Below are 18,151 nucleotides of genomic sequence, written 5' to 3'. Positions count from 1 at the left end.
GGAATGCCTGTTGGGTCTTGGCAGGGGTTGCAGAGATTCCCAAAGTCCACAGAGCTTTTGCTGTGCAGCTGTTTCCTTCTCTTACTCACTTGATTCCTCTGTCCAAGTACCTCGTAGCTCAGTGAGCAGCAGAAGTTGAGAGAAACATGGTTTTCAAAGGCTTTGTGTGGGAGTTTTTCTTTGATGTGCAATAAAAGTCCACCTGCTGTCATTCTTTATGGTAGCAGTTTCAGACCAGTTGAGTCTTTGTCCTCCACTTTGCCACCTGCATTCCTAGAACTTGTAGGAACTTTTATCTTTTTATATCACAAATTAATTTGAAAGAGTTGGCTGATAATTTCTGAGGTGGAGGGAAGGGAATGCAACCTTGTTTGCTTTGTGATTTTAGGGAAACCACTTGGAAAAATCATGTTTCTCTGAGCCTGGTCCCAGCTCTAATGCAGAGCTGTAACCAGTGTCCTCTAAGGAAGAGCTAAGCTGCTTTTCTTCTCCCTCTCTAGTCATGCCTCCCTCATCCCATCCCTTCTTTCAGGATGTTCCATGCTTCTTTCAGAGCTGGTTTTTCCCAGGACTGTTGAACAGAGACAGCAACAGTGGAAGAAGGGACTGCAGGACCCTCAACCTGGCTTTGCTTTCTCTTTCCAGCTCCCACAACTGGAACACCTTGTTTGTGGGGACCAACGCCGTGGCTGATGCCATTGCTCAGAAGTACAATGCTTCCAAAAGCCAAGTGCTGGATCATGTGAGTTGGGTTATTGGTCAGCTGGGATGGGAGATCATTTTCCTACCTCTTTCCAGGGATTTACCTGGTCTTTTTGTGCAGCAAAGCCTCTGTGCATCCACAAACACCACACGGGGTGAGTGATGTTGGAGGCTCTCAGGGGGATCTGAGCCAAACAATCCCTTGGTCGCTGGAAGACAAAGTCATGCTCCCAGCTCCCCTGCCCACTCTGCTTTTCTGTGACAGAATTTTGCATTTCTACCTAACCACTTGTTGGGAAATCACACCCTAAAGCTCAGCTGGCAACTTATTTTTCCCTTGGGAAGATTTTCTTGACTCCCAACAGCAGAACTCCCAGCAGCTGCAGAGGAGCTGGAGCATTTTCCCTCCAAGCTGGCTGCCAAATTCACTTCACATCTGCTTATGAGAGCAGTAGGAACAACAGCTGCCCAGCACCTTCCTGGATGAGGTTCTTTGCTTTCCTGTGTTGAGCTTTGTCACATTGTCACCTGATGTTCTTGCCTGCAGGAGGGTAAGGACAGTGTGGCAGTGAGGGTTGCCCTGGGAGAGACCGAGTTGGTCCAGGAGATCCGCCGGTTCCTCGTGGAGAACGGAGTCAGCCTGGATTCCTTCAGCCAGGTGAGATGCCCAGCTTGAAGGCAGCAATGTGGGGACCTCCCCTCTTGGATCCTGGCCTAGTCCTAGTGTACTCAGCTCTCCTTGAAATGAGGAATTAAGTCCTCAGCATCTTGCTTGGTTGAAGCATGATGGGCTCAGGAAACATTTGGTCTGTTTGAAAAGGCAGCTGCCCTCAGGATGGCTGGAATATCTGGTGGGACAGTGTGGAAGGGGGTTGGTCAGCCTGCTATAGGCAGAGGAATCCTGTGTCCATACCAGGGTAGGTCTGGAGCTGAAACCTTCAGATATAAGATCCTGGGGAGACCTTATAGTGGCCTTCCATACCTAAAGGGAGCCTACAGGAAAGATGGGGAGGGACTTTGCACCAGAGAAGGTAGTGATAGGATATGGGGGAATGGTTTTAAAGTGAGAGAGGGGAGGTTTACATGTTGGGAAGAAATTCTTCACTAGGAGGGTAGGAAGGCAGTGGAACAGTCCTACAGTCCCACAGAGGCTGTCCACCCCTGGAGGTGTTCAAGGCCAGGTTGGGTGGGGCTTGGAGCAACCTGATCTGGTGGCAGGTGTCCCTGCTCATAGCAGGAAGGTTGGAACCTGATGATCATGAAGGTCCCAACCTTAACCACTCTGCAGGAGTGTTGGTGGAACAAGGAGGTGGTGCTGGGGTGTGGATCTTCCAGGGAGTGTTTTCTAAGTGGCTGTTGACCCTCTTGGATTCTGGAAAGGGGTGACATGGAGTGAACAGGCACGACCTGTTGAATCTGAAATCTTCATGAGTGAGATCCTGGGGTTTGCTTTTTCCCATCCAGTCTCCCCTTTCTTCTCCCACCAAACCTGGCAGGCTGCTGGTGAGCGGAGCAAGACAGTGATCCTGGTGAAGAACCTCCCTGCCAGCACGAGTGTGGAGGAGCTGGAGGACATCTTTGGGAAGCATGGCAGTCTGGGCCGGGTGCTGCTGCCCCAAGGAGGCATCACAGCCATCGTGGAGTTCCTGGAGCCAACAGAGGCCAAGCAGGCCTTCACCAGGCTGGCCTACTCCAAGGTGAGGAGCAGGCATCGTGGGGAGCATGGATCTTGGCTAGTTGTGGAGCTGCAGACAGCAGTGCTTGTCACAGCTGGGAGATGCAGAGGCTTTTGGGGGGAGGGAGTTAGCCCACAGCTGGTGTTTCTGTCTGTCTGATGGGTTGAAGGAGATGCCTGGTGCATCCTTGTGCAGTTGTGGCTGAGTAGGGCTCCTAGCCTGCAGCAGGGGACTGTGGCACATCTAGAAAAGCCTTGGTGGCCAGGAGAGGGTTTCTTTTACCTTTCACAAGACAAGAGTGTGGTATGTGGGAAACTGGTCCTGTGGGAGGCTGGATGCAGACTGTCCTCTGGTGAGAATTTAGCCACCTGCAAAAGTTCCTCAGCTTTTCCAGTGTTTTCCATTACCAAGTCAGGGGCCAATAAAGCTGAGAGCAGAGCTTTTTCTTCAGGCCCTTCCCCTCCACTCTTCATGTCTCTCCTGTGTTCTCTTCACAGTTTCATTCAGTGCCTTTGTACCTGGAATGGGCTCCAATGGGTGTCTTCTTGAGCCCAGCCCCTCAGAAAAAATCCTCTGAGGATTCAGAAAAGGAAGACAGAGCAAGACCAGTACCTGGTAAGAGCTTGGACTTTAGACCAGAGCAGTAGAAATGACTAAGCCATTTGAGAAGTTGGGAAGAGAGGGAAATGGATGGATGGAGAGTATCAAAATGCAGTTGCCACAGCAACTTCCCTGATAAGACCAGCTGCAAATACCAGCAGATTTTCTGTCCAGCAGAACACTGGCCATCCAGGTTTCTGTTCCCTTCCCAGCTGTGGACAGCTCCCAGCTCCACTGTGGAACCTGTGCTGACTGCTGAATGGTGTCTTAATGTCTTGGTTTTCTATTTCCAGCTCTGTCTTTGCTGAATCCCAAAGCAAGATTTGTACATGATGCACAGTTGACTTCTTTCTGTTTCAGGTGGTGACACTGACACAGCTATGAAGGACTCAGAGGAAACAGCAGCACAGGAAGAAGAGGAGGAAGAAGAAGAAGAGGAGGAAGAAGAAAGCATTCCTGGCTGTACCTTATTCATCAAAAACCTGAACTTTGCCACCACAGAAGACACACTGAGGGAGGTGAGCCACAAGTGAGGAGGAGGGACTGAGTTTTGCTTAGCATGGTCTGCTCAGATGGAGTGGGAGGGGGTTGAGTGTGTGGTTGAGGACCAAAATGGGATGCCTGGTAGAGTAGAGCCCCCAGTCCCAGCATGGACTAGGAGAAAGGGCTCTGCTGCAGAAGGGACAAGCTGTTCTGCATCTCTGTTGTGCTGAGGATATAAAGGAGGTAAATTGCAGGCAGTGCTGGGAGATGCAAAAGCACTGGGTTGTACTAGGACTAGGAAGCTCTGTTTTGGAGTTTCAGGCATCAATTAAGACAAATGGATCTGAAACACTTTTGATGGGGTTAAATTCCACCTCAGGACAGGTGGAGGCAGTAGGAAATCTTTTCAGACTCCTCATTTCCCATGTTTGCTAGAATGCTGGTCCCAAGGAGAAGCACTCGTGCAGTTCTGATCCTGCTTTGGGTGTTAAGGCAGGAAAGAAATGATGGTTTCACTGAGATGTGCTTTTCATCTCAGCTTCTACCAGCACTGAGCTGCCTCTGCTTCACCTCAGCAAAACCCTTGGGTGACATCCTAGCATTCCTAACACCACGTGGGATGTTAATAGCAAATCAGGGAAAAGCCAACTGGGAATCCTTGTCTCTCCCACTTTTTGTAGCCATGTGAAAAACCACATTTCATGGCCCAAAAATGTCAGTCATCCTGGGACCATGCTCCTCCACCTTGGGCCTGTGGTACTGGTAGACACCCTGGTCCACCTGGGTCTGGAGACAAATCTAAAGGGAGTTGTCCCTTCTTTTCCTGCCTTCTGGGTGCAGTTTTATGCAGGAGTGGCTTGTCCCTGTAGGGCAGCCCCTCCTGTTTGGAGGGTCTCATATTCAAGGGACATGACAGAAGTCATCTGCCACTAAGGTCCCCAGCTGGCTGTGAGGACACCTTGTGATCCACAGTGTTCCTCCAGAGCCATCCCAGATCCCTGCAGGTTCTGAGGAGTGGTGGAGGATTTTTGGGAGGCACGTGTGTATTGATTTCTTTAAAAGTCTGTGTGGGTGTCTTGTTTGTCAAGGAGTAATTGTATAAGGCAGAGCTGCAATTCCTGCCTGTCAGGTGTGTGCTGGGGGGAGGTGGGCCTGGGAGAGTGTTCTCCTGGCTCTGGAAAAGAGCCACATTGTCACAGTTCCAGCTCTCAGCCTGTGACAAAGGGGACTGAATCACGTGTCCAAATTCCTTGCAGACGTTCTCCAAAGTGGGAGCTGTGAAGAGCTGCACAATATCCAAGAAGAAAGACAAAGCAGGTACTTTAGATGCTGCTGTTCAATTCCTTCCCTTGGCTGGTTGCTGAGGGCTCAGGTGTGGTGTTGCTGCAGCATTCATCTGGCTGAGCATTTCTGTTCTCCTTGGCATGAAATCCTTCATGTTTCTAGAAGTGTGCCTGTTGAAATGGCTGCAAGCAGCAACCAAAAAATACCTGGGGTTTCAGTCAAGAAGGTTAAGCTCACTTGTGGGATTTGTGGAGATGTATGGCCCTCTCTTCAGATCTGGATAGAGAAGCCAGCTCCTTCAGGATCACCAAAGAGAGCAGGATGCAAGTTGAAAGGAACCTAGTGCCCTGCAATGATTAAACCTGCCCACAAGGTATTTTATCTGGCATCCTCAAGGATGCCTGGATGAATGCTGTGCTGAGTTTGCATTCTGCCTGCCAGATTGGAGCCCAGCAGGCTGTGGGGAGGAGTGGCTGGGCCTGTCACATCAGCTGTGTTCTCTCTCCAGGTGGTTGGGTAGAGTTTGCTGCAGGCAAGGGTTGGCTTGGATGGGCTGTGTCTTCATTCTGGATTTTGGGGTAGGGTGTTGCACAGTTTTAGGGGGGTTCACCTTAACAGGGCTCTTTCTGCATGGGGTGCTTGAAAACTGGGATTCACTGAAAGGAAAGCCAACCCTTGAGTTGTGCTGGGCTGCAGGCATAGTCACTGCATGGTTTGGGTTGGAAGGGACCTTAAAAGTCATCTAAATCCAACCCCCCTGTATGGGCAGGGACACCTCCCACCAGCCCAAGTTGCTCCAAGCTGCATCCAACCTGCCCCTTGAACACTTCTAGGGATGGGGCAGCCACGTAAGCAGGCAACAACATCTGAGCCAAAGCTGATCTCTCACCACTCACCAAAGTGATACCCTTGTCCCTGTGGGGGGATCTCTGTGTCTACCACGGAGGTTTTGAAGGTGGAAACTGGATACACTTGATGGTGTTAAACTGAAAGAGGGTAGACTTAGACTGAACATTAGGGAGAAATTCTTGACAATGAGAGTGGTGAGAGCCTGGCCCAGGTTGCCCAGGGAAGCTGTGGCTGCCCCATCCCTGGCAGTGTTGAAGGGCAGGTTGGATGGGACTTGGAGCAACCTGGGCTGGTGGAGGTGTCCCTGCCCACACAGGGGGGTTGGATCAATATTATATTTAAGGTCCCTTCCAACCCAAACCAGTCCATGATTCTATGAAATAACAGAAAATCTTAAATGACGAAGGAATAAGCTAAGGCATTTGTTAACATACCCACAAACAGATGACAGAGCATACCTGTAGCTTGATTATTTCAAACAAAGAGTTTGTTGCCACACAAGAAAAATGTGTTCCAGCTTTGACTCAACTGGCTTTAATTACCACTTTCTCATAACCAAGACTACATGGGACTTCATTCTCAGAAGTGGGCTGATCCTACAGCAAGCATGGGATGGTACAACCCTGGACGGGGAGACTGTGCAGAGCATGGCTTCAAAGAAGCCCATGGAAGTCTGGAGGTGGACTCCAACAGGCTCCAGAGCAGGCTGCAAAATGAGAGTGGTGAGAGCCTGGCCCAGGTTGCCCAGGGAAGCTGTGGCTGCCCCATCCCTGGCAGTGTTGAAGGGCAGGTTGGATGGGACTTGGAGCAACCTGGGCTGGTGGGAGGTGTCCCTGCCCATGCAGGGGAGTTGGGACTGGATGGTCTTTAAGGTCCCTTCCAACCCAAACCAGTGTGGGATTCTACATATTGGTATCCAGCAACAAAAGTCACACCTGTTCCTGGGAAGTTGACAGATAGTCCTAATGAAGGTCTCATGTCGTGTAGAAATAATCCTGTGTAAATCCTTGTGTGTCCATGATGCGTCACTCACCCTGACTGTGACATGGGGTTGTTCTGTAGGACTTGGTGTTTCATTTCAGGAGGTTGCACTGAAATGATGCAAAGCAAGAAGATCTCTTTTCCATGCAGTTTGGCTCAGCTCCTCTTCCACCTCAGCACCAAACCAGGCTGTTCTAGATCAGCACCTTGCTCAGAGGGAGGCAGGGAGGGGTGCAGATGGGGTGGGACACAGCCCGGGCAGGGACAGGCTGGTCCCTTGCATTAGGTGTTGTCATCCCCCAGTGTTGGCAGCTTGCTTCTGATGTGGTTTTAAATCTTCTGCTTAATACCATCACTATTTCCTGCTGGCTTAATGAGTCCTCTTTCTCCTCTGACAGGCAACTTGCTCTCCATGGGCTTTGGGTTTGTGGAGTACAAGAAGCCAGAGGCTGCCCAGAAAGCCCTGCGCCGGCTCCAGGTGAGTTAAGTGTCATTGATCCAGGTTTCTTTCCAGAGATGGTGGGCAAAGGCTTGGATGAACTGGGAGGTGCAAAAAAAAGGGATGTCAGAGCTACAGTGTGCAGGTGGAGAAGACTCAAGTGGGCCAGGTTTGTGAGGAAAGAGGGTGTGTAGAGGGGTGAGCCCAGTGCTCCCAGTGCTGATCCGATACGGAGCTGACAGATAATGTGCAGTGATTGACATGTGATGAGTTTCTCCTGCAAGGTTCCCTCTGCAGAGGTGATGGAGACCCCTACTCACAATGGGAATAAATACTGCTCAGTGTGTAGTGCTGCACAGCTCAGCTCTGCCCTCTGTGATTGTTGTTACTTCAGGGGCTTCTAGCCTCCTGTTTGCCATGTGCCACAGGGTTGAGCTGACAGATAATGTGCAGTGATTGACATGTGATGAGTTTCTCCTGCAAGGTTCCCTCTGCAGAGGTGATGGAGACCCCTACTTACAATGGGAATAAATACTGCTCGGTGTGTAGTGCTGCACAGCTCAGCTCTGCCCTCTGTGATTGTTGTTACTTCAGGGGCTTCTAGCCTCCTGCTTGCCACGTGCCACAGGGTTTCATCACAAAATCCCAGAGTGGTTTGGGTTGGGAGGGACTTAAAAATCATCTAGATCTACCCCCCTTGCATGGGCAGGGACACCTCCCACCAGCCCAGGCTGCTCCAAGCCCCATCCAACCTGCTCTTCAACACTTCCTGGGATGGGGCAGCCACAGCTTCCCTGGGCAACCTGGGCCAGGCTCTCACCACCCTCACAACAAAGAATTTCCTCCTCATGTCTCACCTAAATCTTCCCTCCAGTTTTAATACATTCCCCCTTGTCCTTTCACTACAAGCCCTTGTTTGGCCATGCTCTGAAGGAATCAGCCCTTCCCTCTGCTGCTAGATGAGTGATCCCTCTCTAGGCAGATATGAAGCAGTTGCTCTGAATAATCTGTGCATGTTCAGTGACCACAATCCATGAGTCCCACATCACATTCCTGGGTGGCCCTGGAGTAGACGTGTGTTCTCCATCCTTTTGAAAGGCAGAATCCTGGGGAAGAGAAAGCAGGAAGAAAGGTATTTTGTGGAGGCAGTGGGCAGCAGGGCTCCAGGATCTCAGTGTGGTGCCTTTGCCCTGTCAGGGCTGATAAGGCAAGAGGCTGCTTGTTTGCAGTGCTGAGCTGCAGGAAATTCTTGGAGGCCCAGGAAGCAAGAGATAAAAGACTTCCTTGCTGTGTTGGCTGCTGATGGCCAATGAGACATCTCTGGCTCATTCCAGAACAAATAACAAACAAGATGGTCACTGCCTTGAGGAGTTTGCAGTATAGAAGGTGAGGTAACCACAGCTCAGGGCAACAAATGACCCATCTCTGCCAGTTGAGTGGCAGATCTGAGGCTGATGGACAACTAGATCAGGGATGTGGCTTTTGCTTCACTCAGTCAAGCTGTCTCCAACCTCATATCAGCAGCTTTGCCTTGCATGAGTGGTGTTCAACAGAGGAAAACTTGGACAGGAAGAAGAACATATGGAGAAGAGCAAGATGTGAAATGTGCTTGTGTCCTGGAAATGTGGAAGCTGTTGTGACTTGGATTTTGGCTGTTATTGGGTTTTTTTCTTTTCACTCCTAGGGCTGCTCTGTGGATGGCCATAAGCTAGAAGTGAAGATCTCAGAGAGAGCTGTCAGGTAAAGCTCACCTCTTTAACATGGTTGCATAGAAGCTGCAGAAATGCTTTGGTGGGTTCTTCATTTCTTACCTGGCACCCCTGCAGCATGAAGGATGTGAGCTGTTGTGCTGCTCTGTTGGACACATCAGCCCTTGTCGTGTCACTTGAGTCACTCTGACTTGAAAAGGGAAATGATGAATGGGTGATGTGAAGGTGGTTTGCTCACTGAATGGCATATTTCCAATTAAAATCCCTAAGCTTTTCAGTTAAAATGCAGTATGGAGTAGTGGGACCCCAAAAATGAGCCTGAAGTGAGAAACAGGCACTTGAGTTTTCCTCTACACTCAAGGACCAGACTCCTCTAAAAACCTCTGCTTTGCCAACAGTTTGGTCAACATTGCAAAATCAACTGTCAGCCCAAGTTCCAGTGGGTTTAAAGAGTTCTTGAAGACAAATATTCTCTGGGTAATTAAATCTTCTAGCCTAGTTCATCAGGGAGAACAGTAGCTAAATAATAATAAGCTGCTGCAAATCCTGATCAGATCAAGACAAAGGGTGGGTGTTTTTTTTCCTTGCTTGAAAAAATAGGGTTTAACAGCTTGGTTTGGGGTTGTCAGGTACAGAGATGGCTCCTTGTGGATGAATTTACTTGGAGTTAAGAGTCTTTTTAAGGGTTTCCTTCCTGATTTTTATTCAGTTCAGAATCTGAAATGCCAAGTTAAAAAAATGAATCCAGGTGTTTGTAGGTGAATGTTGGCACCTAAAAACTGTCCATTAGACCCTTTGGAATCCCTGCTGGAGGAGGTACCTCTGAAATGTCAACATGTGTTTGAAAATCTGATCCCTGGGGACCAGAAGCAGTCTTGACAGCTCCCTGCCTGCACTTTCTACTTCTTGAATAAACCATTTCCATCCATTTTCATTTAAAAAATAGCTTCAGCAGGTATCCAGCCTGCAATCCAGATTGCTTTTTGCTTTATGAAATAAGCTGCTGTGTTTTGTAGTGGGTAAATTCTTACCTTGTCCAAAAGCAGTACCATTCTGAAGAAGAAAACATTCAAATTAGTCACCTGTTTTACAGTGTCCTTTGCTGTTTGCTGAGCTAGTAAGAAAAGTGATCAAAATGAGCTTACATGAAGTTGTTTGATTTGAATATATCAAATGATATGTTCTCCTGACAAGGAGATGTGATGGCAGAACAAAAGGGAGTGGCAATCAGCAAGCTGGAAACTTGGGTTCTTCAGGTGCAGGATTTAAATCACTTACATTCATTCCTTTTTGGCATCCTGAATGACATTCCCATTGTTGCCAGATGCCAGTGAGGATGTTGATGTGATGAGCTGGCGGTTTGGTTTCTGCATTCCTGCTTTGGAAGGTGTCAGGGATGTGTTGAGGGTTTTGCTGCAGCCTGATCCTCACCTGCCCTTTCTCTTGACTTCCCAGGCCTGCTGTGAAATCATCCCGAAAGAAACAAACTGTCAAGAAGCAGAAGACTTCCAAGATCTTGGTCAGAAACATCCCATTCCAGGCCACCCTCAGGGAAATCAGGGAACTCTTCAGGTAGGAAAGCGCTTCCCGTCGGGTCTGCGGGATGTTCTGGAGCTGGGATGATTTCCAGAGGGCATCTTGATAGTAGGTTGTGACAGAAACAAACTGTCAAGAAGCAGAAGACTTCCAAGATCTTGGTCAGAAACATCCCATTCCAGGCCACCCTCAGGGAAATCAGGGAACTCTTCAGGTAGGAAAGCGCTTCCCGTCGGGTCTGCGGGATGTTCTGGAGCTGGGATGATTTCCAGAGGGCATCTTGATAGTAGGTTGTAAATGTGAGTTTTGGTTTCTTTCTGGAAGTCAACGAGCCTTTTACTGGAAGTAAATGGTTGGTCAGGTTGTGCCTGTGTAGAAATTCTGCTGGTGAGATAGAACAATAACCCAGGATTTTTGGAGCCCTGGTGACCCATCACCTCACAGAGCTTTGAGACCTCCCCTCCTGTGGAGGAGATGAGACACCCTGGAGGAGAGGAGACACCCTCAGGTGGTGGTCTCCTCCTGCCTGAAGGGTGTGCAGCAGCTCTCCTGATGCTCAGCACACCTGAGTCACTGCAGACAGCTGGAGGGGGACAGGTTGTAGCTGGGGCTGGCTCCCTGCTCCCGCTGTGCTCCTTGCTCCAGCTGTGCTCCCTGGATGATGGTGCAGCTCCTTCCCTTCCTGGAAGGAGCACTTCCATCTTCCTGCCCCTTCCACAGGCATTTCACCTGGTTGAAATGCCCACCAGGGGTTGGCAGCCCCCCTGGCTGGGAGGGTGTAGGACTCTACTGCCCGTGATACCCTCTCCAGCAGGGAATGCCTTGTCAGCCCTGAGTCCTGCCTGGAATGGTGCTGAGTGCTGAAGTGGGATTTTGGGATCCCAGCCTGTGGGCAGCAGCTCATCTCTTTGTATCCTCAGCCTTCTGTGCAGGGACTCCCTAAGCCTTGCATCCCAGAAAAGAGGGGAAACTCTGTAAAATACAGCATATGGCATCTTTTCTGCTCCTGGGATGAGGAGCTCTTGCTTGTTGACCCAGGCCATGGTCCCTGCTCTGCTGCTGAGTTGCAGATGGAATTTGAGTCAATTGGTGTCCAGCTCTGCCCATCAGTTTTTACCAGCTGCAAAATAAGGGTGATAGCTCATGTCTGCAGGGCCTGGTGAGGCACTGTGTTAGGAGGTGGCTTTTCTGCACAGGTCCTTCTAAGGTTTCATCTGGCCAGGGCTGTGGTGGCTCTTGCCAAAGTGACCGAGTTGAGGAATCACTTCATGCTTTGAATCCTCTCCAGACCACACAATGGAAACTGCCTTGTGAGGAGCCATAGGGGCAGTGAGGTTCTTCTTTCCTTTCATGCAGGGTAAAGACTCATTTCCCTATACATGGTGAGTTCTACCTACTTCATTAGCATGTGATGTCTTTCTGGCTTGACCACAGGCAAGGACAGTGGCTCCCACGTGGCTGCTTCCTTGTCAGGTGGTGAGGAAAAAGCTGAATGTTGGGACAATGGTTTGGGGTGAGCTCTGGGGATTTAACTGGAGACAAACCATGGCTTGACTCTCAAATGTATCTTGCTGGAAGGGTGACAGGAGGCACGATGTGAAGATCCCTGTAGAGGAACAAAAGGCTTTTATTGGGCTGTGTAGCTGAGATGCTTTTTCTTCAACACTGCCCTGAGAGGCTCTGCTGAAGCAGGACAGGAAACCTGGACTCCCAAGTGATCCTGCTGAGTTTGTGTAGCCTGTGGGGCACTGGTGGTTTCACAGCCAGCCCTGTGTGGCTACAGAGGTGACAGAATCCCAGAATGGTGGGGGCTGGAAGGGGCCTCGAGATAGCCAGTCCAACCCCTCTGCTAAAGCAGGATCCCTTAGAGCAGATCCCACAGGAACACGTCCAGGTGAGTTTGGAATGTGTTCAGAGATGGAGACTCCAACCTCCCTGGGCAGCCTGTCCCAGGGCTCTGGTACCCTCAGAGTCAAGAATTATTCTCCTGTATTCAACCTGTGTACCAGTTGGTGACCGTTGTCCTGTCACTGGACACCACTGAGACCTTTGTAAAGCTGGAGCAAACAGACTCAGGGGCATCTGTTTGTTTTCTGGGGCCCTAGGTTAAGTTCAAGGAGCTGGGAGGCTTGTGTGTGTGTATATATGTATATTGTGAGGGCAGACAAGGCCAGCAGAGACTGGGAGGCTTTGGGCATGTTTTTTTCCTCTTGTCTGGCACCTCAGTGCTACACAGAGGAGGGCTGGAGGAGCAGGCTGATGAATATTGCAGGGAACATGCAGCTTCTAGCCCTGTGCTGTTGACAGTGTGCTCAGAGTGATGTGTGAACATCCATTTCATTGACCTGGGATGTGGGGATTTTATCCTCAAAACAAAAGCCAGGAGGAACCTGGGAGGGGGGTGAAGGGGGACCCCCACAAATCTTCCCTCCACCCCTGCCATCCCTCCTTCCCTTCAGGGTGGCTAAAAGCAGGCAAGGCAGAGCCCTGCTGAATACTTCATCCTCCTAGATTGCTTTTGGGTGGTTTTAAATCAGCTGCTTTTGCTCTGGAGCCTTTAGCTCGTGCTGCATTTTAGGAACCTGTCTTGGTTTGTATTTCCTTAGTTATTTATTGGAAATTGCCAAGCATTCCTGGGCAGTGGAGGGGCTGGTGTGGCTGCAGGGGGCACTCTTAGCCTGCCCAGGAAGAGCTGGCTGGGGACAGCAAGGGACAGCCAGCCTGGGCACAGCACAGGACCCCCAGGCCACCCCACAGGGCATGGCCTGCAGAGGTTGGGGGGGTTTTGCAGGGCAGGCAGCTTCTCCATTGTTTCACAGGCTCAAAAGCAACTTCCCAGCCCTGCTGCTGATGGTGTCTCCCAACCTGCTTCCTTCTGCAAGTGCCTTTTTTCTCTTCACAATTGTTTGGGCAGGAGAAAAAATAACAAATGGGTATACAGACATTACATATATATATATATATATATATGCACATTTATTTTACATATACTGTGTGCTTGTATATTTATTTTTGCTTGTATATTTATTTATATATAGTATTACCCTGGACAAACATATGTGTAACCCCAAGGAAATATTCCCATGTTTCAGCTCTGTCAAGGAGCTGTGTCTTCCTTCTTAAATGGACCCATGGTAGGTGTTAATGACACTGGAACAGCAAAAGTGAAGTTGGGTGTTTTGAAACATGAATTTTGAAAGCTGCTGTGGGGTGCTGCTCAGCACTAGCAGTTCAAGGAATCCTGGTTGTCTTGATGCTTTTCAAGATCATGGTTTATGGATCCAGCACTGAAGTGCTTCTCCTTGCCCTGCACCCTGGATCCCTGGGAGGAAGGAGACCAGCCAGTCCCTTGGGAAAGGACTATGAGTGGGTGTCAAATTCAAATTGTTTTTTCCCCAAAGCTCCTAATTTCCAGGAGATTCAAAGCAAATGTGTTGAATTTTGGACTTGGAGGATAGCAAGTTCTAATTCTTGAGCTGGAGGATGTTGCTGCCTCCTTTTTTCTGCCCAGGAGTCAGAAATGCTGTGGTGAACAGGTAGAGTCTTCTGCCTGCAAAAGAAATGCCTTGTTGCATGGCTCCATGAGGTGCTGCTCACCTCCCACACCACACCTGGTGGCTGTTCTGGGCTGTGCTGGTTCAGAATGTGTCTTGCCATCTTCTGCTGGAGGTGTCAGCCTCTCTCACACTGTCAGGAGATAGATATAGATATATATATATTAATTTTTTTGAGACCCAATAGGTGTTATTTTCTTCAGAGGGAGAAATGCTTTTCAATTATAGGGGCTGGTTTTGGGCTAGGTGTGAAGATTTAGCTTTTGTGGGTGTGTTTTCCCCCTTCCCTCCCCTCCCTATTTTTGTTCTTTGTTAGATTCTCCTCTTCTCTTTACTACCTGGAAAAATAACAAAAGACAAATGGTCCTTAGTTCTTTCCAAAGTGGAATAGTTAAGGGAGGAGAGACAAAGGGATTGATATCCCGTGAAGGCTGCTAATTTTTGCTACCAAATTGGGGGGCTTTTATGGCAAGATTTATTTTTTTTTTTTCCCAAAAGACCTCTAGATGTGGCAAGCTGAATTGGAGATCTGTGAAAGGCCACATTTTCACAGATTGGAGCCCTGGCAATTTCTGAAAATGAGGCTCCTTGAAAGTCTATCCCATTAGATCCATGCAGCCCTCACTGGAAGTTCCAATTAACTATTTGTTTCATAGCATCTTCTTCCATCCTCCTTCCCCCTCTTTTCATGAATATTAACAAAATAAGGCTGTTTTGCAGTTGGCACAGAACACTTCATGGAGATGGAGGTTTTATTTTCCTCAAAAGGGGAACGATTAGATGGAGGGACAAAAAAGACTTGTTAAAGATTTCTACCCAGTCAAATGCAAGCTGAGGGGTGGATGCTGGAGAAAGTCTGCCCAGACTTTGACATTCCTGCTTTTTTTAGCAGTTAGTAGAGTTGCATCTCCAGCAGCATGTTCTGGGGCTGGTGTTGTTTGCTCTTCTCTTTGCAAAATCAATCTGGGAATGTCCTCTTGGGGTTTGCATCTGTATATTCTCCTAAAATTGAAATGACCATCACTCCCAGCCCTTCCTCTGCCAATTCATTGTGATAGACCCTCATTCTCAGGATTCAGAGTGAGATCAGATGTCAGCACTTGGAGTGTGGGAGATGCTTTCATGTCTGGCCCTTCACCTCTAAGAGCTGAATTGAGACACATTGTGTGGAGCTGTAAAATCATATTACTATCAGCTGAGAGACTGGACTTTAGTTTGACTTCAGAAGCAGCTTGCAGAGAAAAAAAAGCAACTGTGCCAGAGCACAGAACAGGTTATCAGGTGCATTTGTCTCCATATTCTGGCTTTGCTATAAAGAAAGTAATTCTGCTGCTTGAAAAGACCTTTGGGGGTGGGTGTCTCTTTTAATTTTGACTCCTTTGCTGACTGTTTTCTCCATCTTGACAAAGACATGGCATTTATTACATCTGGCAAAACAAGTGCCTGGGACTGATTAGGAGAAGACAAATTTATTCCCTCTGATAGAGGAGGGGGGGAAGTGGAAAACAGCCAGTGGGACAAGACTTTGGAGCCATGACACTTCCAGAAGAGAAAGAAATCTTTGAAGAAAGATAAGGTGGATAAACTGGCAGAGAGATGTTTTTTAAAGGCAGTTGTTAGGAAGTTAATTTTATAAGATGATGCCTTTCACTTCTTCTGACCTATTATAATAAAGTGTAGTTACCAGAATGGGCTTTTCATTTCCCATTATAAAGGACAGGGTGGTATAATGAATCCGTCTGCCAGACATGCTTGCTGTTCACACCTTTCTCCCAGTAATGGAGCCTACCTGACTGGAGACAATTTCTCCTGCCCACAGGAAGGTTGGCCTGTTGAAGCTGTGGAAATCTTGGCTGCTAAAAAGCAGAGGAGAAAAAAACCCCTACTAGGCCCTTCATAAACATGTGAGTTTGTTAAACAAGTGCTGGGCAGCCTTAATTAGAATATTCCTGGGATGCACAGAGTTGCAAGCATCTCTTGCTGAAGTGTGAGGTCAGTTTTCTCTCTGATAGGTGGTTTTGGCTTTTAAAAGCCTAGATGTTGTGCTAGAAATGGCTCAGAATCCATTGCTGCTTTTTCTTCCATCCTGTCCCTCTGCAGTTAGGTGGTCCCTGAATGTGAGGGCGGCTGCAGAAACCTCAGTCAGCATGTCCTTGTGGTGTAGGGGTCTGCTGGGGGTAGGGGCTGCACAACTGCAGCTGGGGGGAGATGAAGCTAGTGGGTGGGATGCTGGGGAGAAGTCCCAGGAGCTGCTGAGCCCATGGTGGAGTTCTGCTCTGGAGGTGATGGGCAGGCTCAGGGATTCCCAGTAACCGTGGGTTTACTGGTCTGCCTGTTCGTCCTGCCATGGACAGATCTGTCCCAGGTGAGACATCCCCTCCTGGCCAGATGGCCTGCTTGGCTCCTCCCTGTCTGCTGGGCATGTTGTGCCCCTGTGAAAAGCCAAGGTGCAGATTTCCCTCCCCTCTTCCACAGCTGGAAGCTGCCCCCAGCACCCTGCAGTGCAGGTGCGGGCACGTGCATTGCAAACATGACTCTGATCCATAGAAAACTTCCTCTTTATTATGTTTTGCAATCACAACAAAATTAAACTGACATAGATAAAATATTGAGGATGTGATTAGAGGGAAGGGGGACAGGGCAGAGTTGCTAGGTGCACAGATGTTGGGCATGCTGGGCTGGCACTGGAAGGACATAGAGCAGATCAACAGCCCTTTCTTGTGGTGGAAACCACTGTTGGGTTCATTCCCTGCTCATCTGGGTTCTGTCTGTGAACAGATGAAGCTGCATTTCTGAGTCATTTCCTCAAGATGGTCCAGCTGACTTGCAGCTAGAGCCAGGCTGAAGGACTTGGGAAGGAGGTGGAGGACTGTTGGGGTGATAAGCAGAGCCCACCACCTGAATGTCTCCTGTCCTGCCTGCGTGTCCTTACTGGTTTAAAGCTGTTTCTGCTCCCTTATTGGTGAATACAGAGGTGTTCCCCAGAACAACCTGCCACCCCTTGTCCCCAGGAGGCTCCTTCTGCTGGGGCAATAGCCTCTTGGTCTTCCCCAGTCTGGTGCCTGTGGCCCAGCAACCCTCCCTTGCTGCTGGCTGAGGAGTCAGATGAACAAAATCCAGCACTGGAACAATCCACAGATGAGAGAGCCTGGTCCTGTGGAATCCAGTGTGGATATCTTGCTCAGTTCTCTGCTTGGGTCACTCAGGCCAGTATTGATCACTCACTTAACAACCTTTGTGAGCTGGGGCTTAGGTGCCTCAGGAAAGGGACACACTGCTGAGAAGGATGAGGAGAAGCAGTGTGCTCCAGTGCTCAGCCCTGCCAGGAGGTGTCTGTGCAGAGCTGGGCTGTGCTCACACCTCGGCTCATCCTAGTGCTTGGAAGCCTGTGCACAGAGAGGGGGCACAAACAGGAGTCTGCACAAGCAGAAGGACCCCAGGGAAGCAGCTGGTGTGGGTAGGTGTTCTGCACCCATCCGCTGGGTCCCAGCTTCCCCTGTGAATTGGGATGGTGGAATCCCAGCCTGGTTTGGTTTGGAAGCGACATAAAAGATCATTTGGATCCCCCTGCATGGGCAGGGACACCTCCCACCAGCCCAGGCTGCTCCAAGCCCCATCCAACCTGCCCTTCAACACTGCCAGGGATGGGGCAGCCACAGCTTCTCTGGGCAACCTGGGCCAGGCTCTCACCACCCTCACAGGGAAGAATTTCTTCTGAATGTCTTCCCCCCTTCCAGTTTTAATCCATCACTCCCCGTCCTCTCACTACAAACCTTTTTACAAAGTCCCTCCCCAGCTTTCCTGTAGTTATTGTAGGATGTTGGTGCCAGCACAGGGAAGGCCTGTGGGATGTCTGGCCAGGAGGCACAAGTTCAGGTGGAAATCTGTCAAAAATAGGTTTAGGAGCAAGAACTGGAAGGTGTCTCGTTTGAGCACCAACAGCAGCAGTGATGTCTCTGAGCTTGGTTGGGGAAATTCAGGGTGCAGGTGCTTCTCTAGGCAGCAGTTCCAGGTACATGCACCAGCCTCATGAACTGGGAGCTCCAGATGAAAACACAGGGAACTGCTGGGCTGGTTTATTTCTCCTACTACCTCAAAAACTCTTTTTTGTCCTTCTTCAAGCCTTTTCCTTATGTGCTGGAAACCCAAACACAGCAAGGGTTGGGTTGATATTCAGAGACCAGAAATAGAACTGACCATTTTAATTTGACTGTCCAAAATGAGCCATGGGGTGGGGGAGGGTGGAATAGGTTTTGAATCATAAAGGTGTTTAACATAGATAAGGGAAAATTTAACTCTCTGTTATCTTGGTGGGGTTGCTTTAAAAGGTGGATCTTC

The 18,151-nt window shown here is 49.2% G+C and overlaps 1 protein-coding gene across 1 annotated transcript in view; it reads left to right on the top strand.

The window, feature by feature from the left end:
* Positions 1–18,151, top strand: part of RBM19 (RNA binding motif protein 19) — a 60,795-nt gene that overhangs the window by 12,403 nt on the left and 30,241 nt on the right. The window contains exons 13-21 of the mRNA XM_009995678.1: positions 646–742; positions 1,250–1,360; positions 2,199–2,399; positions 2,876–2,993; positions 3,339–3,496; positions 4,718–4,778; positions 6,974–7,053; positions 8,699–8,754; positions 10,179–10,295. Coding sequence (XP_009993980.1) covers positions 646–742; positions 1,250–1,360; positions 2,199–2,399; positions 2,876–2,993; positions 3,339–3,496; positions 4,718–4,778; positions 6,974–7,053; positions 8,699–8,754; positions 10,179–10,295 — 999 coding nt within the window. The remainder of the gene's footprint in view (positions 1–645; positions 743–1,249; positions 1,361–2,198; positions 2,400–2,875; positions 2,994–3,338; positions 3,497–4,717; positions 4,779–6,973; positions 7,054–8,698; positions 8,755–10,178; positions 10,296–18,151) is intronic.

Source organism: Chaetura pelagica, unplaced genomic scaffold, assembly GCF_000747805.2.
Source record: "Chaetura pelagica isolate M959 unplaced genomic scaffold, ChaPel_1.0 scaffold254, whole genome shotgun sequence".
NCBI lineage: Eukaryota > Metazoa > Chordata > Aves > Apodiformes > Apodidae > Chaetura > Chaetura pelagica.
Note: the sequence above shows the minus strand (reverse complement) of the source record. Positions and strands in the feature narration are given on the sequence as shown.